This window comes from Anabas testudineus, chromosome 3 (genome assembly GCF_900324465.2).
Source record: "Anabas testudineus chromosome 3, fAnaTes1.2, whole genome shotgun sequence".
NCBI lineage: Eukaryota > Metazoa > Chordata > Actinopteri > Anabantiformes > Anabantidae > Anabas > Anabas testudineus.
In genome coordinates, this window is record NC_046612.1 from 22,092,197 (window position 1) to 22,116,482 (window position 24,286).

The 24,286-nt window shown below is 39.3% G+C and overlaps 1 protein-coding gene across 5 annotated transcripts in view; it reads left to right on the forward strand.

The window, feature by feature from the left end:
* The window catches only part of LOC113174816 (A-kinase anchor protein 13), a 92,846-nt gene that overhangs the window by 15,490 nt on the left and 53,070 nt on the right, over positions 1–24,286 (forward strand). For all 5 annotated transcript variants that reach the window (XM_026378959.1, XM_026378961.1, XM_026378962.1 and 2 more), the window contains exons 3-9: positions 6,465–6,618; positions 9,478–9,641; positions 10,130–10,301; positions 15,482–15,665; positions 17,023–17,218; positions 17,495–19,562; positions 20,751–20,836. In XM_026378959.1, the coding sequence (XP_026234744.1) occupies positions 6,465–6,618; positions 9,478–9,641; positions 10,130–10,301; positions 15,482–15,665; positions 17,023–17,218; positions 17,495–19,562; positions 20,751–20,836 (3,024 nt within the window). The remainder of the gene's footprint in view (positions 1–6,464; positions 6,619–9,477; positions 9,642–10,129; positions 10,302–15,481; positions 15,666–17,022; positions 17,219–17,494; positions 19,563–20,750; positions 20,837–24,286) is intronic.

Genomic DNA, 24,286 nt, shown 5'->3' on the forward strand with positions numbered 1-24,286 from the left:
ATCATAAACAGGTGCCCCTAGCAAGAGGTTAATCTGATGATACTTCTTATCTTCTCTTTTGTATAAAACCTCATGATGACTGATTTTCCCCTTCAAACCACTTCTTTCCAGGAATTCATCATGGACTCAGGCAATTTCATGTTACCCTTTTTCTTATAATCAACATTTAAAGGACACAGCCTTCTGGAGAGACGACGGATAAAATGATGGAGCCAGTTTGCATGTCTAAATGTCAAGGCTTTAGTCTTCTTGCTGTTTTTTCTTTGGCCAAAGACTGATTTTTAATGAGCAAGTGATGGGTAAAGATATTACCTAAGTGCTGATCTTGTCTCAGGAAGCAATTAAATGAAGTAGATGGGGTTATGTGATTTGTTGGGCAAAAAATGACTTCAGGAAGCTCTTAAAAATTTTGTTTTCTTTCAATAAGAGATGCTGCTATTCAGCTGAACAACTACTGTTCTGACTGCAAGAAAACATGCAATTTACCTTCTTGGCATTCAGCAGACAACAAAGATCCCACAGCAGTAGATTAAAAATTTCAATAATAATCATATCAAAAACATAAGAACAGTATAAATCTAGAGTGTAGTACAGTGCAGACATAGACATGAATAATTTAATTAATTATTCAGGGAAACTATGTTTCTCTGGTAACTGTGGAATTAGTTTACATGCTGTATAGAAACAGAAGACCACTTCCTGACTTTTTATTTTTTCATATGTGTGTCAGTGGAGCTGACTGATACACGCAGTAGAACTTTCTGAATTAAAGAATCACACACTGAAAAGTGACTTATTTAGAAATCTAAGGGGAATTTTGTGTTGGTTTCAGTTTTTATCATATTTTGGACATATTTGATTTGAATATGTGGCAGCATTTCTCTTTTTAATGACCACTCCTTTCATTCAGCTGATCCTCTGCTGAAAGTAGTAGAGCAATGAGCGTCTGCAGCCTTTGTTACAAATGTGGGCTCTTGTAAAAAGCCAATTAGAAGCCTTGTTATGTACATACGTGGCAGAGTAATCAGGTTTCTCTAATCTCTTGCCCTGCCCAGAAACCATGTTTTCTGTTTACTTGACAATGAAAAAATCTACCCAAAAGCCGATTGCAACCTGTAAACACACTGAATGAGAGGGAGCAATGACACTAAGTTGACAGGTGCCTTAAGTTCTGCAGTCAACAATAAGTCTGAGGCTATCGCAGTAACTTGAGGTTGGTGCGATCAAATGGAAGTTTGAGTGCAGCAGAAACAAAAGACCAGTGGCAGACCACCTAGATGACATTCTGCCATGCCCACCGTTCTAGTCCATGATCGGTCCTGATGATCCATCCATTTTATTGAGGAGAGACTGTGACCATTTTTCTAAGCTCTTTTCTCCACATCTGCATCTTCACTTTTTTAGGTCATGATGGATTTCAGATTTCTCTCCTGGCAGGAAGTGGAGGTGGAGAAACAGAGATGTGAAACATCTGCTGGAACCACCAGTTGCGCGCAGCAACCTTTGCAAAGCATGCTAATAAGCACAAATGCAAACTTAAAGTACTGACAATAAGTCTAATAATAGTAATAACTAAAATGCTAAACAGAAAATTCTAAGTGTGCAGCTTTATTCAGAAAAACGTCCCAGTACTGACGTGCACAAATGGATGTCTTTCAGTCACACCGTATGACAATGCTCTCTGCTGGTAATAAGTACTTAACAAAGTGACCTGCTGGGGTATTGACCTGCTAATCATGGAGCTTCAACAACAGTTTTACCTTCTGTAGGCTCATGAACACAAATGTTAGCCAGTTCCAATGATGCCTTCAAATCTTTGGCTGTCACTTAGGGTTGCTGCTTTATCTCATTAATGAGTTGTGCTCTTGGGGTCATTTTGACTTCTTGTTAAAGTAGCCACAGTCCCAAAGTGTCTCCATTTGTAGATTGTATACCAAACTGTAGGCTGGTGAATTTCTAAAGTCTTTGACATCACTTTGTAACCCTTTCATTTTTACATGTTTTTTGTGACATTATTTGAGGCACATTATATTTGTTAATACTCTTGACTCGAAGATCAGATCACATTTTATGACAAATTCATGTAGAAAACCATGAAATTCCAAAAGGTTGACATACTTTTTCTTGCCACTGTACGTTTGAATGCCAGCGTTAATGAATCACACTGTCAGGCAAGTGTAGCCAAGAAACCTTAACATCTTTTGAATCACAGATGTAATGCACAAAAAAACAAAATATTTTCAAGATTGTGAATGGCATTTAGTACTTGCTATTTGCGATCTTAGTATATCAGGGCCAAAGCGTGTAGGCATAAGGCTTTACTACTGTAATAATCACAGACACAATTTTAAAACCCTGAAGGGCTTTAATGGTGGCAGCTGTTTAATCTTTGGCCATGACAATTTTGAGGTAAACACATAAAGACAATGTTTATCTTACAAAGTAAAACACCTCTAAAGTGCAAGTGTGAAATTAATCACTGCCTTACCTGGATAGCTGAACCTGGTACAGTTGCTGGATGTGTAGGAAGGGCTGCAGTCATACATGCATATTTAAAAAAGAGGGGGTTGGGTTCATTGCCTCCAGCTGTTCTTTTGATGTTGCTTAAAAGCTGCCTGTTCCCTGTTGAAGCTCCATGATTAGCAGGTCAATACCCCAGCAGGTCACTTTGTTAAGTACTTATTACCAGCAGAGAGCACTGTCATACGCTGTGACTGAAAGACATCCATTTGTGCACGTCAGTGTTAAAGCTGCCGGGACGTTTTTCTGAATAAAGCTGCACACATAAGAATTGCTTAGAATTTTCTGTTTAGCATTTTAGTTATTACTATTATTAGACCTATTGTCAGTACTTTATGAGTTTGCGTCTGTGCTCATTAGCATGCTTTGCAAAGGTTGCTGTGCACAGCTGGTGGCTCCAGCAGATGTTTCACATCTCTGTTTCTCCACCTCCACTTCCTGGCAGGAGAGAGATCTAAAATCCATCATGACCTAAGAAGGAGAAGATTCATTTGCCTCCACACGGACAATTATCTTATTCAGTTGATATTCTATTGTAGTTTTTACTTTTGCTTCTTTTATGTATATCTTGAGTAGGGCCTTCATACTTCATATTATAATGCTGATATTCACATTTATTATTCATCTATTCATTTGGACAAAGGAAGATGCCGTTGTGTTATTCACAGAATCATTTGATCAGCAATTGTGTCAAAATTGTGTCTGTTATTGTGACTGAGGTGATTTGCCACCTGACTTCAAGAGAGAAAACCATTTCTTCTTAAGCTTTTGTTTGTAGTGAGTACGTGAGACTTATCTCACACTAATACGTTTTCATTTTTACGTCACACACATCCACTGAGGTACCAGTCCACTCAGTAGCATCACACCCGAATTTCCAATCTGGGCTCAGGATAAGAGATGAGTTTTTAATGAAGAGAATGTCATGCCTGTTGGCTTTCACCCATCTATAACTCATTTATTCCAGGGCCTCTACTCTGCTTGTTAGAGCTGAGACTCTTAGTGCATAGCAAAGCCTGTGTCCTTCATGCTTCATTCAAGTCAATGTATTCAGTCTTGGCTCTCTGCTGGCTGTTTCTCTTCCTTCGGCCTCTGGGCTATGTGGTCGCCTTTGAACACATTTTTCCCCCTCACATTGCTCACCAGCAGTGGCTTGCCAAACTGGGACTCGTTGATCCCACGGCTGTTGACTAGCTCTGCTGTTGTCAACCTGCTGATCCTCCTGTATGGAACAAGGCCCTAGGGCTAGGACTTTATAAGAGGAGGAAGCACCTTTGACTCTGTTTAGCTCTCCTCCACATCAGCTTTCACTGGCTGTTCACATTGTAATGGAGAAAAGATTGCAACACTGGTCAGATTAAGTGGGATGAAATGTCCCATTATCCATCCTCAGTGTCATCAAGCTGCAGTCCCCCGGTGGAAAGCAGCTAATTTTGAACAATATCTCTATTTTGTGTTCCTTCTACTCCTCCTCAGTCTGTCCTCAGATGACACCACATCATACCACACAATGCTTATCCACAACACATCCTATTGTCACTGAAAAAAGCAGACTGCACAATGAACTGTGCAATTGTATTTTCACATTGGAATATTAGCAAACTGGCAGGACACACTATGTTATCTAGTAAGGTCATTATACAGTAGATGTGGAAGTGATGTAGACATCCATTTTAAATGGAATCTTGATCCTGAAATTACACAGGACTTGAAGCTCTGCAGTGTGAAATTCTTTTTATTGTTGAAGTGGAACAACCTGTAACGAGTGATTTACCAAATGTGTATGCAGTTTAGTCAGTGTGGTGAATCTAGTCTGCAATAACCATAGACCACAACGAGAAAAAAAGCAATTTTAGACAAGAAGACAAACGTGTTCTTTCAGGAAGCTCAGTCTGTTCTTGATTTTAGACAGAAGAAGGCCTCTCATTTTGACAGCTAAAATGAAAACTGTATGTAAAAGTAATTAAGCTAATGTTAGAATAACCCCCCCCCCAAAAAACAAAAAAACAAAAGTAGCTATATACTACATCCATGTATGGAGAAAGTCCATGCACTGTATACATTGATGGTGTCAGTGGAGCCAGACAAGAGAATGAATATAATATCTTGATAATATTTGCACTGCAGCCAGGGTTTTACAGCTTTTTTTCATATACAGTATTGAAACAGCAAAACAAAATGAGAAAAAACAGTTTTCTGTTCTGTTTCCCTGTTTCTGAATGGCAATAGAGAAACTGCTCATTTCCTAATTTTGGATGTGCAAAACAAAAATCGATTGGTCTCCTAGCAGGCATTTTTAATGTTCCCAGCTGACTTGTTTTATAACAAGAAACAAGAGAAACAAGAGAAATGGATTTCAGGATGATGACTAACCTGTGTCATTTGCAAAAAGAGTGCTGCCTACTAGCATAAACTCTAATGGCAACCAAGAAAGGCACTGGCACAGTGGTGAAACACTGCATACTATTGTAGATGTAGTAGTTGCTAGCTAGCAAGCTACTTAAGCAAATGGTTTTAACTCAAGTATAAAAATGGTTGAATCCATTTTTGGAAAGCTTGAGCAATAAAACACCCTTTATTCTCTTACAACAGTCCAAAGACTAGTATCCATGCTACAGCCCAGTGCACAGTGAAGGTCACTGGTGTTTGCACCAATAAACTGGAATATGTGGAAGTGGAGAATGAATTAGTAATCACTCAATAACTACTGTTTACCTGTGAACAATTATTTTGACCCACAAACGTCCTCCTTCTCTTCTTTGGTCTTTCTCACTGAGTTGGCAGCAAGTCTAGCTGCTCCTCCATGTTTCATCACTGTCTGCCTACCAGTTTGTTTGTTATAGATGTCAAATGTGCAGCATTTTAATATAAATAAATTATTACTATATTAAGTTTAATTGCTATAAACAAATGTGGTGCTTTCAGGGCTTACTACTGTGACTGAATTAACATTTAATATCCTCATATTGAGCTTGTAACTGTATGCAGGTTTGAAGTATTGTAGTTCAAGCCTGACATCAAAATCAAAATCATATCCTAAATGCATCTGAATTGACCAACTGTCATATGAGCTCACACCTCTGATCATGTTTGATTTAATATGTAGCTGAACAGATAAACTGCTAGAGAGGAGGAGTAAGTTTCAGGCTTCAAAACCCAAATTGTTACAAAATATAAAGCTTTTTTTCCCCACTCTGCTTTGTAAGTGGGTACATACTGTACCTTCCTGACCACCATGTGGCTTTATAAATCGCATCCAAATGCATTTAGAGTTCATTTGCAGGGTTATTTATATCTATCAGCGTCTTTATTGGATCAGCTAAGTTGCATTTTAGTGTGAGTACTGGGTGTGGGTACTTGTTCATTAAGTCTGATTTAAATTCTACTTGTTTAAGAGAACCACAAACCATGCTTTTTCCTTCATTAATTTTCTCAATCATTGAATTTTATCTAGGGTATGATCACAACTTGTGTCCTGAACTTTCTGCTTTTTAAATTTTTTGTATTTTAATTAGCTTGTTTCATCACAGCAGCTCTGACATTGCAATAGTTACAGTAAATAAAACACTTTAAATTTAGCCTTTGCCTTGGGGCCTTTATGTTCTTCTCTGTACAGTATAATATCATTTGTTTTACATTGTAATATTTTCTAGTTTATTTTTATCAGTATAGCACTGCTGTGATGGCATTTTAGCTGCTATTAACATTACCTAATTGTTTTGGTTGTTTCTCAGTATATCTAAATATTAATAAGTCTGGAATCAAGTGATTCATGAAGTTTGTCCAGTTAAAATCCCACTTGGAACACTCATATGAACAAGAAAAGATTTGTCTGTCTCTCATTTTTCTACCTTCTCTATTTTAACCCATCCATGTCCATCCTGCTTTTTTTGTGTTGTTTCTGTTCTATCTTGCTTCCTGTGACTGTGGGCCTATCTCTGTAGGGGCGGTGTGTTATCACAGTGCAGCTCGCCGATGAAGAGCTGGCTGCTGATGAGGAGGGCGTGGACTACTTCCTGCTGTTTGCTGGCAGCACACAAAGGCACCTGACCAGCACCCTAAGGAGCAGTCATGACACCTTGCAGGCACTGTGTCCTGGTAAGCCACCCCACACACAATGCCTTACAGCTTCCCTCTAAACTCTAATGGACCTGTGGAAAGGCAGCTCCACCTACAGCATTTAGGTCAAATCTTTTTTTTAATTCTTTCATCATGTTTAAACTATGGTAACTGATAGCTGTCCTTGTTGGAGACAATTTATTTACCCTGTTTAGTGTGGCTAAACTGAGTCAATAAAAATGCTAAAATGCAATTAAGGTTCACTTCAATGCAAACTTAAAATTTACACATTAGTAACATATACATATATAATTTCATTATATTTGAATAAAAGTGAAAACATAGTAAGATCTCCTGTAGCGGTTAATCCTGTCATATGGGACAAAGTAAACCTTAAGCTGTGCTAAGATTTCCCAGATCATTATTGTGTTTAAAAAGAGAATGGTGTTTTTCTACCCTCACATCACACAGAAAGCATGGGGCTGTCCGGAGTTATTATAGCCGAGGAAGAAAGTCGAAGTAATAAATGATTAATCATCCACCATCACTGTCCTCCTTTTTAAACTAACGTTTTAATGTGTTTTGAAGTGAGAGAAAGCACCTTACTTAAAAATTTCTACAGTCTGGCTCATTCATCATTTCTCTTGGAGCACATCCCACTTATTGTACTTGCAAAATTAAACGTATTTAACGAATGCTATTAGTCAGGGATAGAGTACCTCCTCTGAGGTGAATGAGCAGCAATGGCAACACAGATATCAAAGGTCACTGAACTTAGAAAATAGTTGGTAAAGATACTGAAAACCTGTGACCATCTTATAAACATGGATGGTAGAAAGAACACATATAAAAGATGTTGTTGATCTAATTTTCCTCAAGCGTCTCTGCCTTCTAGACAGGAAAAAAGAAGGCAGACCTTGATAAACTGTTATCTTGTTAAGAGCTCCACTGAATTACAGCCGGCAAAGGCGGGGGGTTGTTATTACTCAACTAACAGATTAGCTCTGCTTCACTGAATCCTGCATCATGACTCTCAGCGCTCAGAGCTCCAAAGGGCTGGTCCTGTGACCATAGGAAGGCTGTGGGATAGAATGCCCAGGTGGAAAATTGCATCAGATACATAAATCACTACTTTAGCTTGGATGGAGCTGCCAGAGAGCAAGGTCTCAATACCTTAGTATTTAATAAGCTGTTCAGTGGCCAACTAGGTTTATAGAGGCATAAAACATTAAATGAAAGAAGGTGCAGATGCAGACTATCCCACTTTGTTTTAATAACTGAAAACTAATTAGCATAGACTTTCATTTAAGTAATTATTGCCAAATTAATTTGAGGGTAGTTAGATTTGGATTTGCTCCTTGCTTTCTATGGTTCTAGTTGTGTACATGTGTATACGTGAATATGTATCCTAATAAAATTCCCTTGCCTTTGCTATATTAAAATGTCTCCCTGCTCCTAGCTGAAAAGCTCCATGCTATACTCTGGAAGAGTCTTTCAGTTTTAATGAAATCTAGTCACTTTATATTACAAAACTTAATGTCTTGGTTGACTTTAAACATTTGATATAAGTACCACTTATAAAATAGAGCTACTTAACAATGCAGTTACATTGACTTAATGGACCAAATAGTGGTAATTTTAATTGGCCAAAAAAGGGACATTTTGACTTGTCATAGTTGGAAAAGCACTGTGTTACTAATAACATTAACAATGACTTTGTTTTATTCAAGCCATTAGAGTGTGACAGTGAGACAGTATTCACAATACCAGGACTCTTAAACTGAAGCAGCAAGCTGCTAAATGGAATTCATCATGGCATTAATAATTTTTTATTATTTACAACCATTATATCCCTACTGTGGCATATCAAATGACTGCTGTGAAAATGATTTGTGGATGTAGTTCATTTGGAAACAATAAAAAAAAAAAAAAATAAGTGAAAAGGGTTTGTTGGATCACTCAAATTTAGCACTGCTAGTATGCTATGTAACTAGTGACCATTCAAGCGGTCTAGTCACCACAACGCACAACTGCTGCTTATTCAATATCACCGTTCTGTTATTGCTTGTTAATGTCAATTTTTGTTGTGCCAGTTCATACTTTCCAGTTACCCACTGATTGATTACAACTTTGTTTTATTTGATTGTACCATGTGCAATAGTAAAAAAAAGAAAAAGACAATTAACAGCATGTATAACTGCTTTAAAAGATTTGTAAAAAGGATTCTGAATTAAATGTTACATACCTTTTGATATTTGCAATAAGCAGCTGCTGTACTATAATTGGATATGTGCTGTTTGTGCACTGGCACAGTCCATGTGGACACAAACACTGACTGCAGTGTCACTAAAATTAACGATCATTGATCAACTTTAGGTAGCTGGCTAATGTTAGTAAAATAGCAATCACAATTCTGTCGACAATGAAGACTTTTTTGTCTTTCACTTCTCGAATGCATTATTGACCCATCCAAATTGAAAACACATTTAGCCACTGGTACTTCTGTAAGCTTTTATCCTGGTCGCAGTGTAAGGAGAGGGATTCATATATACAGATACTGTGTGTAGACAGCACTAAACTCTGATCCAGTTTTCGCTGCCAGTGTTACTGTGCTCCAGGTCTCTGCGCATATCACGTCTGAAAACTGTGGGTTAGGGTTAGGCCTGGGCTTGGGCCTAAGACTTATTGAGTCACTATAGGCTACAGTACAACAGCAGTGTAGCTTGTCGCAACCAGCTAACAGATTGCTTATGTATAAATCATACTCAACAATATGATAGTCCAGATTTCAACAGCATATAAAATGTATATTACAGTCTCTGTCTCAGTTTCTGCCTCATTCTTTTGAGATTTTTCCTTTGTGTCACCCTGTCTTTTTCCTCCTAAATTGACTTACAGCTCATGACTGCTGCGAGGTGGTGTTGGTTACGTTGTGTTCTGTTAGCCAAGGTGTCCTCAAGACCCCTGATGACCTCCAGCCTTGTCAGGGTCATGTGACTCCATTGTCCGAGCATCGATTCAGCTTCGTCCAAGATTTGGCTTTTGACATGGCCCAGTTCCTGGTAAGCAAGACAAGTTATTTCTGTTTCTAATTTAGTGATAAAATAACAAATGTCACAGACATGCCCCCTATCAATGTGAGTGACAATAAAACAAAAGATTGCAGTGTCATTTCTTCTTCTGTGACTAGGCCTGATGTCTCAGTCTTTGGTATTCAAATAATGAATTCTTTTCAGTACAATTTTTCATCCAATAGAAATGTAATAATTTGCTCTGCCATGGAGTAGGACAAGATTAAATAACTGTCTTGAGCATTCAAACTTTAAACTTCTGATGGAACATTTTTGTCAACACAGCACAGCCCCAATTTGAGTTTAGTGCTGATACACGCATGCTGATGTGTCTTCCTACATTCACATTTACATCTTACATTTAGGCATTTTTTTAATGCTCTTATGCTTAGCTTCTTAAAATCAGTGCTTCTGCTAGACTAAGCCTCAACTCTACCTTTGTAAAGTGTGACTCATCTTGGTAATCGCCCATCACACAGGTGAGCACAGCGGGCCGGCCTCATGGCCTCGATGGGGCACTGCTGCTGGATGAGTGTCAGATTCCCCTGCAGGAGTGTGAACGTCTGGATGAGAGCCTGGCGCTGGCCCTCCATCACCTCGTACTGCCTCCAGGATGGAGCTTACTGGGAAACAAACTAACCAACAGCTTTGGTGAGACTTCAGGGCAGTGGGCTGTGTGTAACATGTAATTTACTCACACTATAAAATGTCCGAGAGCCATTGCGTCTCACTACAATGCAAAGCATTCTAACAAATAACAGTTGTAAGCCACATTGTGTATTCTTTGCATCACATGAGATATTTTTCACAATTCACTTTTCAATCAAACTACGATGCTCATTCTCAGCGTCAGGCTGGTGCGGAGGATTGCATGTTGCTATGCAAGATAGGGTTTCCAAATTCTGTGTGTGTATATCTGTATGTGTGTATGTCTTCTTCAACATACAATCAATTCTGTAGGATCTTCTGGACAGACCTACCAAACAAATGTGCTTGAAAATTAAATTCTTTATATATTTTTCTTTATGTAGTATTTCATATTACAGTAGTGAATTTTACAAGGAATGTGTCACCACGGTAACAGCAAATTGTCCACTTCTGCCTGCAATCCCAATTTATCTGTAGCCCCCTACTAGACTTTCACATTATAAGAATACACTCATTGGGTCAGCAGTTTCTGGTCAGCAACCAGAGTCATCCAAAATTTGGAGTAAATAAACGGAAAATTCACATACGCCTAATGTGGTTAAACACAGCTGTAGTATCTGTGCAACTGATGGATTCAGCTACCGTATGTTCTTTTTCTACAATTAGGAATGACAAGTCATTTTGTTTATTAATAGATTATTTGCATAGTTGTGCCAAGATACTGTAGGCCAAAACAATGTATTAAAATGTCTCCTGTTCCCCTTTAGAAATGGAACTCCAAGTCAAAACTGTGACAGAGATACCACATATAAACCACAGGAGCTGTTATTGTTTACACTGCTTGGGTTGTCTCCAGCAAGTTTCTGATTCCAGTGGTGATTGTTGATAATGAAGATTACATAACTAAATTGAGGAAAGGCTCAGTTGCTGCTTTCTAGTGACACATTTAGCAAAACCATCTCTACCACACAGAACGTAATGTTCAGTTGTGAAAGCATGGGAAACAGAATTTCACTGGATGTAACAATTTATTTTAACATATTTGTAGCTCAATGAAAGATCACAAACATAGTTTGTGTAGGCAATACAAATTCAACACAATAAGGCCTGTTCATGTACAATAGCTCTATCTTTTGTTGTGGCTAAAGTAGCCATTTGTACTGCTGGCAAACCAGACAGCAGATTGAGCTGTGACAAGTTGCTGAACAAAACAAACAAAACATACATTTTGCAAATACTTAGTATGTTTTAGTTTTCTTTTACTTAGTGCCAATTTTCTACAGCAATAGACTCTGATGACTTTAACCAGTTAAAGGAGACTAAATGAGCCGATAGAGATGATAAACTCTGCAAGATAATTGGTGTCTGTGAAGCAGCATAAACAAGACTTTTGGGAGTACTTAGTGTGCTGCCTCTGCCTCTGGCTGTTGTTAAGATAATAGCTTATGGTTTAACTTGAACTTAGATATTAGACTTAACCAGCAGAGCCAGCAGGATTTTAAATATAACTAACAAAAAATTATCTGAAAAAGTCCATACACTCTTTTTAAATGTTTTATTCATTTTTGGTTTGGAGCCTGAAAAGAAAACCCATCAAATCAAATTCTCAGTAATGACCTCCTGCCCGATTAGATAACATCCACTTGTTATTGTTGTGAAATGTGAAAAGTATTATAGCTTTTTAGAGATGCGCACACACATATACACAGGCTTCTTTGCACTGAAGTCAGTTGTCATGCTGTTGATGTGGAAGGCAGTTTCCAGCTGTGGTGAGTGATGTGTGCTCTAATAGGCTCTGCTTCACAATATGTCACCACTTCAATACAAGACACTCAGCTGCAGTGAACTGTGGGGAGGGAAGAGGAGTGCAACTCTGTTCTCCATTTATCAGATCTGTCAGATGATGGATTGCAGCAGACTATAGGTAGAGGTGATGGTGGTTTATCTCAGTCAACCTTCACGCTGTGGACACACAGCAGTCACTGATCTCACCATAGCCAGCCAAGTCTGGTGATCTAGGATGGTGGTCGACGGATTGATCACTCAGCCGATTAATTGGACCAGTATTTGACATTGCTGATTCATCAACATTGGCCCATGTCTGTGCTTATGCTAGTTAATTAATAAAACATTTCTGCAGACACATATGCAGCCTAAACTGGAAGCATGTCATGTGCATATGTGACTGAACATTACAGTGTATGAATGTGAAAAATTATTTGAAAACTGAAAACTGAAAGTACAGTCATCGGGATTCTGCTGCAGCCTCACCTCTCAAATGAGGGCAGAAGGCAGCCAGGAGAGCAGATGGAGCCCAGGTGAGCTGAGACTTCTTGGGTTTGGGCCTGGGCGTAGGTACACTTGTTACTGTATGCACAATATAAGTGAGTAAAAATTATTTTGCAATAATTCCTCACAATACCTGTTTAATATGCAAACTCTCTAAATAACAACGATCCTGTGTGTCCTAGAAGTTACAGGAGAGCCTGGAATTTCAATAGTGGCTCCATGACTCCCACAAATGATATAACATCTCCAGGATATCGGATGTTTCCTCTCTTCTTATAGTAAAGAATTTATTCCTCGCAGCATTGCTTGGGAGGCCTTTCAGGACAGTACAATAATTCAAATACTTGAAATCAGCCTTCCTGCTCTCTTAAGATTAGCATTGGGATTGGCTAGTGTAAAGCCCATATCAATCAACCACTACTCATTCACGTCGCCTAGAGAACTGTGTATACCAAAATGGTGAACTCCACCTAACTAATTCACTTTGCAAGACTCTGTCAGATTATCTGCAGCCTGAGGTTTGCTAATCAGTACCAGTGTGCTAGGCGTTTGTGATATGATCTCTCTTTTGTGATTTATCACAAAATAAGCCTCGTTTGTTTACTGCTGAGACAATGATGTCCATCGTCAATTTTAATCACTGACGCCTCTATTGTCTCTTAATTCTTCATGGCATTCATTGTTAAGACTAAGCATCTGCAGTCATGTTACACATCATTGGATTATGTATGTTTGTTAATTTTCTTACTAAACCTCCTGCCAATTCCCTCAACAGTTTTAAATTACTTTGGGGCCAAAGTAGTGGTAGAAACTGAAACTTTGAAATTGCCATCCCTGGAGCCATGCTCTGAGCCATTTCAGATATTTCCTCTTCTCAAAATTGCTGATTTCCTGCTTTCCTCAGATTGACGTTATTTTAAGTTGACACAAAAAATGACCAAAAGGTCTGAACAAGTACCAACAACTCTTTTGGAAACTTGGATTTTTTCCTCTCATTTTACCATATTTATAGACCAAATCATTACTTAATGTTAAGATCATTAAGAAAAATTAAAGTATTTTCATTTGTTATAATCAAACAAAAAGTAGTTGTAAATTTATTGAACTGGACAAGAAGTAAGAAAAACATTTGAGCAGTACATAGCAAGCAAAGCTAACAAGCAGCCAGTCAGCTTGGATTTTTTTCCACAGGGTATTGAGGCTGTTTTGGTTGCTCCTAGTGACCCAGCATACTGTTAAGCCACTTTTGTGATTTCTATACTGCGGCAAATGTCTGTACCTTCATCCCAGCTAAACCTCTCTGATGCCATTGTACGAAAGTGTCATGGCTGTTAGGCCAGTTTTAAGGAACCATCCTCAAACTCGGCAATAGAGGATGTAATATACTGCTTGACACCTCACATTCCAGTCATCCAATCACAGTTAGGCTAACTGGAGCATTAAATTTGACCACTTAGCCCAAGGTTCATCAGGGCAGACTGGTTCAGATTGGTCTGCTCTAAATGGAGTGAAACTGCTCATTAGCAGACAACCAGCTTTGTAAATATAGCCTGGTAATTATTGTGCAGAAAACAGTAAGTAAAATGTGTTTTAGTTTTTTTTTTTTTAATACTGTCTGCAAGATCTGCACGGGGCATGCTTAAAACATTTTTAAAAACAAAAATAATACTACTTGTTTAGGTCAAAGTGGAAAAATATTATATCTGTATACCTGTATATATTTTTAATAAATATGGAATTTTGTTTATGGACACTGGAGGAAGGAAATCCCTTGCTCACATGCAAATGAAAGAGAATAAGCCACAATCCATTTAATGAACAACAGTCCAGAGATACTGCCGTACTGTAGCTCTATAAACTTTCTCATTCCTCTTGTTTCTGATGTTATAAATAACCACAGACCAGCTTGTTTGATAAGCATGCGTATTTGATGTGCAGGGCACTCACTACAGATGTTAACACACTCTTTTGAACCCCCTATCATGTACACAGTAGAGATTTAACTCAATAAATTAGTGTGTTCCTCTGCAAAATTCACTTTCTACGTTTGTTTTTTTTTATTTATTTTAACAAACTTACCTCTTATCTCAGGATAGCCTTTTAAATTGACTATAAATTTTCCAGTGTTTGGACAGTAGAAGACACAGACATTAACACTGGAGATTGGGCAACTCCTGCACACCATGTAATGTTAGAATAAGTTTTCCCACTTAACCTAGAGAAACATTTTATTACACAAATTCAACTTGACATGAAAAGATTTCTTGAAGAACTGACAGCCATTCACTCTTTCTACAGGCAGCTTTGTTAGGAAACTGTTGCTTTTGGAGAAAGTTAGGGTTTAGTGTGTGTATATGTATGTGTGTGTCCATTAGTGTCGCTGCTGATGTGTAATTAGGAGTTTGACCGATGTCTGTGGCTTGTAATGGACTTAAATAAAAGATATGTGTGGCTCAACTCTGCTAAAATCAAATGGTCTAGTTTAATTCCATCACATGCATAATTTATGCTTTTGTTGCCATGATTTGTTTGTTTTATTATCAAATTATCACACTAGGCTTTTCACACTGATGGGAATATAAGCACTCATACATTCTGTAATACAATGCTCAAAAATGACCACTTTTAGTGATGCTGCCAATTAGCCTGTTGGTAACAATAACAATTTTAACCCATGAATGTGTGTATACGTCCATTGTTTATTGGTTCACTGGACCCGTACTAGTTATTAGACGACACAGTGGCGTTGCCAAGTTTTGATACAGTATTTCAGACAGATATATTTTACACAGACATACATGTGCTGTCTGGCTCTCCTTTTTCTAATTCTTTCTATCTAGTTTGTCCTTTTTTTCAGTATTTTTTTTTTCTCTTTCTTATTCTGTGTTCCCCAGACCTGAATCCTCAGGAGACACTACTGCATTTTTCAGCTCGTCGAGGTCTGCTTCGGGTTACGCGCTTCTTGCTCCGGCAGTCTGGAGCCAGAGAAGCCTTGCGACTGGCCAACAGTCAAGGCCACACCCCATCAGACATTGCAGCATTACGAGGACACGAACACCTTCATGAGCTCCTCACGAAGTAAGCGTCAAAGCGATCTTGTTATGGTGGTATGGCATGGCATTAGGACATTGATATTTATTTATTTGTATGATTCATTTATTTTTTTAGTTCTCAGCTTCAAGTGAGAAGATTCTTTCTCCACAACACCTACTGTATTTCTGAATGTCCCCAAGACAAACCTAACCAAACTGTGTCCACACTGTTTGACAGTGATATTAGCTCTGAGTTTCAGTGGACATTGCCCTCTTCTCTGTACAAACACTTTTATGTCAACATAACAGAGGGCAGCTTGCTTGATTCCTCCAGGAGCTTCAGGGCAATGTTGTTTGTTTATTGTGTTCACGGAACAATGGAAGTATCCAAAAAAACATCACCACGAAGCCCCATAGCAACCTAGCCTAGCATTTTCAGCTGCTGTTGGATTGTTAAGGGCAAATTGAAAAGTGGTCGGCTGCCAGTATTCTTCCAAGGGAACCCAGAGGGATGGGAAACTATTCTGCAACTTGAAAGCCTTGGTTCAACTTCTCACTATGTGTAACTTTAATCAAATACCCTGCCGTGTTGTGGTTAAGGATATTAATAGCAAGGCTATGTATGTGTTTTGTTTTGCAATTGTCAGATGTCATCCCTAATAATGCCTTTTTTTTTTTTGAATGACTAGTGAGGTCAAATTATTTCATCAGGGTACATTGAACTTCTGTAGACACAAAATGGACCCATTTTATGTCATTGTAGACACTTTACCTGGATGAGGAAATGAGGATGCCACAAGCAGATGGCACCACTTAGTGAGCTCGCTCATTGCCAGGCGTGCACTGAAGTTCTTTACAACTTGCAGCTCTCTTGTTATGTGTTGGTAATTACATTTCACTCATGAAAAGTGAAGTCACTTGCAGCCTTGCTGGTGACCTCAGCTGCCTGGCCTTGCAGCTAAAGCAATCCACCCAGGATTACGCAAGCAGATCTGCCTGACTGGGAGGTGTCTGCCTTTTACAGCACTATCTTTATGAACAAAAAACCTGCACGTAATTTTACCTTCAACACTTAGAGCAAATGCAGTAGGCATAAGTGAAGTTTTCTTGGAAAGCTTATCGACTGGGAGTGGTAGGGTATTGCGGGCTATGTTTTACTTCTGGGAAGGAAAATATCTGTTTGAGTTTCTACAACATTTTAAACTTAACATTTAATAGCAGCTTTATTACTTGAGAGCATTTCTGTTGGTTGTTTGATTACCTGCTAAAAATGCCATAATGGAGTAATATAATCACACCATTTGACTGTTGGCCTTCAAACTTTCCCTTGAAAGCAGTTGTCAGTTGTGTTAGCCAATCACATTACAGACCCAGTGAGCTGAACTGTATTTATTTGACAACAGGGCAGACACGGACATAGAGAAGGACAGAGAGAGTGAGAGTGTTCAGCTGGTCTCTACAGATGCCCGGGTAGTTTGCCATCTTCCTAGTCTGAACACACACACTCTGACTCTGAAAATTCACCCTGGCCATGAACCTCCAACCCTTCAGACGAGTGTGGAGCAGCTACTGCACTTGATATGCCATGTCCATGCCAAGGTGAGTCACACCACCCTGCCCTTTTAGCACGCTATCTCTACTCATGTTGGCTTCATCCAGGAGGTCAGCTGCTGTTGAACTTTGTAGGATTGTTTGTCTTTTCACTGCCCTCTTTTTTTTTTTTTTTTTTTTTTTTAACCTTCAAGCTTAGTTTGTATAACCAGTGGAACACCTTATGCAATCACAGAGTTGGAGATTGATAAGAAGTAGAGAGCAGCTCTGTTGATTTCTCTTTCTCTGCTAACATCTAGCCTCCTCCTTTTCCATATTCCACAGGGATTTTCTGTACTGGAGCTACAGTTTGATTCTCTGCACACAGCTGCTGAATGTTGTGATTATGTAGAAAGAGAGATTACCTGTCTCAAGCGACTACAGCAGCCTGCTACAGAATCAGAGTGCCTGGACTTTGAAGCGAGCTGGGAGGAAAACTGCCCAGTGCAATGCAGCAGTACTGTTGACTGTGGACATGATGAAACTAGGAATTTAGAGAAAGACTGGAGTTTGTCTGTGAGTACTCCAGTGTTAGAAGTACACCCCCAGGAGCATGGCCTCGATCCCCCAGAGGACCGGGTGTGTCTCAGTTCAAACACTGGGAGAGATTACTGCCAAACAGAGGAGGAGGGAAAGGAGCCGCCTGTTGTTTCCACCCGGAGTTTGAGTCTGTGTGGCAGCAGTGAAGGAGCGCAGAGTGAGACTGAAGGGACGAGCCTCACTGTGGGAATCTTACCACCAGCAGTCTGTGGTAAACAGGCAGAGGAAACTGATAGAGGAGAGGCTGTGATCCAGGAAGAACAGGAGGCCACAAAGGGAGAGAACAGATCTGAGCAGGAAGCAGAGGAGAGCACAGCCAGGGAGGAGGAGACCAACTCAGACGCAGCAGATGAAATATCAACCAGTAGAGAGAGAAAAGCTTTAGTCATGGGCCAGACTCCGTCGTCAGAGGGCTCAGGGGTTTCAGACACCTCTGATTCTGAAATGAAGGACTGCTCCCAGGAAGCGGAGAATATCAGGAAAGAAGAGATGAGACTTGGCCAGGAGCTCTGTGATGGACTTTGTGTAGATGAGCCAAAGGAAAAGACAGAGAGTGAAGGGTTAAACCCAGGGGACCTCCCCAGCCCACTGCTGATAGACTCTGGTGATGTAATCGAAGAACATGAATCTGCTGTTCCACTTCTCTTGATAGAAGGCCTCCATGAGGGGGAACCTCCACCAGACATAAACAGCCTAGAACAAAACCAGGAAACAGCTGGTATGGATTACGCTACAGAGCAGCAGAAGAACTTGTCTCCAGAAAGTGGCTGTACCTCTGGGAATTGTATTGAAACAGCAAGTGGTAAAGAAGCCTGTGGATACAATATTGACAAAGCTGACAGTACACCTGATTGTCGGACTGCTGGTAAGGACACAGAGAACGATCAAGGCATCTGTGAATCATCACCTGCAATTATTCCCAGTTCTGGTATTACACATGCTGATCTAGATTTGGCCATGGCACAGAACCTCTCCAGTGATGACGACAGCAGTTTCAGATCAGTTGCTAGCTCAATGACAGAAATATTCAAACCGACTCAAGACGGTGCCACTGTGGACGATCAGCTAGAAATTAAGGTGGCTGACACGTTCTCAGAAGGATTCAAACCAGAAGAACTAAATTACATAAAACCTGATGAATGTAAACATTCAGTAAAAGAGGACGCAGAGCTACCCTCAGAGCCAGGCACGGTCAGTGCACTGAAGGATTACAATCGAACTGGAACAGAGCCTGAATCACAACTTTCACCGAGCCTCCAGGCAATGGAGACTTTGAATCCTGAGGGAAAACTCACCCTGGAACTCTCTAAAGAGGATCTGTCATTGGTTCCAGCATTGTCCGAGAGTGTGGATGCCCCAACGGTGGAGGTCGATGAAAGTGAAAGTGAAGATAAAAATGGTTGTGACCTGAATTCTGAGATTGAGCATTCTGCATCAGAGATCACCAGTAGTGTTGTATTTAAACCTAATCCATCTCCTGTAGAAGAGAATGAAGTGACTGACCCAGTTGGAGGAGACTATCGGTTATCAGAGGCCACCGTGTTGGCATCAGCAGAGGAGAGTGGAGCTGTGCTAATTGTGCTACAGCAAGAGCAAGAGGATAGTCCAGAGATGACAACACATGAAAGGTCACCTGATGAGGGATTAACGCACTCAGAGAACCAGATCAATGAATCTTCATCAGTCACTCCAGTTCCAGATAGAGCAGATGAAGTATCCACTGAACGTATTGCTGACAGTAAGATGACTGAAGATCCAAAGATTCTTGACACAGTGGATGGAGCCTTAGGAAGCCACAACAGTGAAAACCAAGGTGAGCAAACACTTATTTTAGTCCCAGTTGTGGTTTATTCAAGTGCCACACGCTCTTCCATGTCAATATGTTTGTCAGAGTCCTGTTTCTAAAAAAAAAAAAAAAACCTCAAATTGAGATCTCCTTTAGTGATTAATGGCAATAGCTCTGCAAAAGTAATTACAGTGTGGCTCACCATAATTGTGCTCACAATGGTTTTTGGCTTTTGTGTAACATCTTGTGATATATTTCTGTTGACAAGACAAGTTTTCTTTCTACTTGTGCTAATGAATTTATAATAAGAATTTAGCTTTTAGTCTTTTTTTTTTTTTTTTAGGAACTGTTCCCTTTTAAACTTTCACTTTTGTTAATAATGTAATTTGGCTTCATCAGTTCATTCTGTCATACTGGGATACGTTGTGGCATGTTATGTAACAAGTACTGTAACACTGAGCCGTTTTATGTCTTTAGTACCTCGGGCCATGTAGTTTGACAACACTTCCTTTCATATTCATATGTTCTGTGTTAGTCTCGTTCCCATACACACACGCACACTCTGGCTGCAGTATACTGTATGTCAGCAGGCACAGTCACATTATCGGTGCATGTGACCAAGTCTCAGACGCACAGCTTAAAGGGTTGGTTCTCCAAAACAAATATACAAAAGGCAGCTGATGTAAGTGTGGAGCAGGAAGACTCTCCTCTCTGAGTGAACTTCGAGCACTCCTCTGTTGGCAATTTTCAGTCATCGGAAACAATTGTGTGGGAACTAAGTCCAATAAAGGGTGGTCAAGGGCATGGCTGGTGCTGTGCGTCACACAGGGAGTGGGGTGTCATTATGAATGAGGGAATATATTTCCAGGTAACACAGTGAGGCCATGACATCATAAACATACCAAGATCTATACCTTTAATTTCTCTCAGATAATTACATTGTTCCATCACTTGTTTGGTTTTTCTTTTTTAATCAAGGGACCATTAAGTCATTTACATTGAAATGGTTATTTGCCTTCCAGGACAGTTTAAATAGTAAATAACAACTTTAGATACAAGCTGCTACATCATTATTTTACGTAGATGCTCCTCAGTGGATCTGCAGTGGGGATAGTCAAGTCTCAGTTCTTTTTACTCCAAACACTTGTTATTGATTCCTATATTTGGAGGATTTTTCATTGGACTGATTGCATTGTGTTGTGTGCATTTCTCCAGAGGTGGAAGTCATCAAGTCTGACGACACTTTAATTGGTGCATGGGAGGAAGAAAATGGCCCAAGAGAGGAAACTGACTCCTCAACGGTAAGCATCTGTCGTGGTTGTCGTCTATCACGCTCAGCTTTTTCGTAGGTTTGATTAACAAACATGAGTATAAGATGACTTGTTTACCAAGGCTTCGAAACACCCTTAGCAACCTTTGATACGACAGTGTTGTGAACAAACAGGCAAGGCTAAGGTAAATTGTGGCGTCAAACTACTGAATAGTGGGTTAGACTTACTTCACAGGTGTAACATCACTAATTACTGCATGGGTCAACACTGATGTTCTTAATTCCACCTATGTTTTTCCTGCCATTTCTACTGCTCTATTCCAAGTCTGTTTTTCTCCGACGCTAACAAGATGATAAAGTCTCAGGTTTGCTAAATTAACACAGCAAATAAATCATTGATTACAAGACAAACATACCTTAAATAGTAAAGATAAAATCAGCTGATCAAGCAAACAAGTCAGTCAAAGGAAAAATGTGAAAAATCCCTTTAATACAGTAGGAGTACCTTGTGTCGTTGGTCTGTCCAGTCAAGTTCACTCTACAATTACAACTATATGAAGACTTACAAAAGAAATACAACCATTTTAAGAGCATCGTAAACCTTTGAACAGCCATTAACCACTTTACCAGTAAATCTATAAAAATATGAATGGTAATTTGTGGTTGTGAAGTACAGATAAGGATTTTGAAATTGATATCTAGTTAGTATAGCAGACTAATGTTTGATCCAGCTATTTCATTTAAGGCCTACGTCAGATACTTTATTATGTTAATTGTATCTCATCATTCCAAAAAAAGTTTTTTCTTTATTTAATCAGAGACAGCATATAGCATCTTATTAAAGCTTCAACTCTTTATTTTAATATTTGCTAGGTAGAGCCAGGAATGGTAAAATATCTCTAGTTTTAAAGAAGATAGAGGGAGAATTGATGAGCAGCTTGATGTGCCAACTAGAGATTTGCTGGGAGTTCAGGAGGGAAACTGTCTGGAATGTTTTTCCCCACTCACTAAAAGCTATCTATTTGAGACTTTGAGCATTTCTGTGCTTTTTGTACCATTGGTTTGTGCATTCAGCAAGGAATATATTACCTGCCGTCCTTAAGTATGACCTCTACATTTGCTTTATTATTGAATCCATCCTGTGGGAGTCATGCTACGCAGTTAATTTACACGCAGCTCAGCCACTGAGCAGAGCACAGTAGACGAGACTTTACTCTAAAATGTTGCTGACTGACAGATTCCTCAGCAGCCATAGACTGGATTGGCTTTGCTTATTCCTGGGTTGTGGTCTGGGTTGATGGCTTGTTCTGAATGCCAGATGTTTCACATACACACAGCGTGCAAGACAGTGGGTTTGCCAGTAGAGGGGGATGTAGCATCAATGGCACAACTGGAGTTTGTCCTCTTGACCAGAGAGAAAATGTATTGACCCACCATCTGATATTCCTGATCCTTGATATCTCCTGTAATTTCTGTGATGAGAGTGCAGTTTGAACAAACTGTGGTAGTAGTTGAGGTATGTGTGGAATGTTCACATGGTGGAGATCGGAGTTCTTCAGAATGCATCTTTGGGATTTTAGTACTTGTTTAGACACAATGTATGTGAAGCATAAATATAGAAATAATAAAACGCTGATCATGTTTAAAGAACAATCTCAGTCTTCCATCTTGATAATATGAGAAATAATTTGTAAAATAAAACAAAACAAATCTAACAAAAACAGACTTGAAAGTGGACAATATAAACAGTGGATTAGAAAATGTCAGACAACAGAGAACGAAACAGACCGGTTAACAGAATCTAAACGACAGCAACAACAAGTAGCTGCACAAAATGAGATGTAAGGTTAATGAAGTAATTAAAATCACAACACATGTGTCAATGTTTTGACAAGACGGAAGCTATTTAGACAGCAGCAGATAATTTAGTCCCAAATGATGCCCCATGCACGACATCTACTACATTTCATATTTATTAATATGGTTACAGACCCATAATATGCACTGTGCTGTTCAGACGTCTCTAAATAACTGGTCAGAGGTGGAATAACATGTTTCATCAGCTGTTTGGAGTTCTTTTCAAGTGGCAAATGGTGTAAAACACTCAAGACATCAGATACAGATAGAGATAACTTTAGATTAGGAAGTGGATACCATATAAACATATACTGCTGTACATACTGGGACAATATGGCAAAATCTACAATATGTTATATATTATGTCCAAAAGGCTCAATTGTTGAACCACATGAACAGAACCAGCGGTTATGGACACCGGCTACTTTTAATTTGAAAAAAGATCATAACTCATACCCACACCGTTACTTTCCTCACCTTCTTAGTTCTGAAGATGGCTGCAAGGAGATTGTGGAGGAATCATAGCAAGCATTGTGTGTATATGTTGCTATTCCTGGTCATTTCGAAAGTGGCATCTATTACTGGTGGAAGAAAATGTGTCTAATGCACATTGGGTAATTACTACAGGTAACAACTCGGAGACTACTCTACAGTCACATTTTAATAAGAATGCATGCGTGCATGGCTGTAAACTTTATATTAGAGATTATAAGCTGATTCCTCTCCTCATAATGTAGAAAGATGGAGTAATGCAAGCTGGGAGGTTGTTTAAAAAGATACATTTTTTTATTATTAGTAGTATTTGTCTGGACACTATAAACTATAGCAGAGTAATATAGTGACTGAGTTTTCAAACCCACTACACAGCAGTTTATATTCAAAGTTCACATTTTCTCTGCAAACTCAGCAGAGTGATTGCAGCAGTTCCCTGAACTGTGATACACCTGGTGCTCCGTGAAGGTCATAGTTTGGATTATGGGGGAGTTTGCTTTGTTTGTGACTGCTGGGATTCAAGCCTATATGCTATTGACCAGTCAAGGCTAGAACCCGAGGTCATGTCGGGCATAACCCACAAACTGCAGGCTGTCCCTTATTTCTTTGTTTGTTACACCATATAAATGTACATTACATCATAATTTATTGCAGGGCCACTAAAATGATTGAATGAAGTTTATATTTTTATACTGAAGCATTTAGTGAACACATGCTAATACAATGGGTCTTATAGATCACAGTAAAGGGATAGACTATTCATAGAGCATTTTATAAGCAGTTGTCCAGCTGCTGAAGTGGTGGAGCACATTTCTGGGTCCCCTCTCAGATGTTTTTCACTCTTTAGAATGACATGGAAAGCTGTTCAAATGTCCTTTCATCCCTTTTCCTTCTTAAGCCCAAATTACACACATACATCTGTGTAGCAGTGAGGGCCCACATAAATCTGCACACACACACACACACACACACACACACACACACACACACACACACACACACACACACACACACACACACACACTCTATGTCGCTATATGAGGGCTTCTGGTGCTTGCTGTGGGGATATGAAAAGGTTGAAATAATCTATTGAAATTGCAATTAAATCTCATAAGATTGAATACTGCAGGTT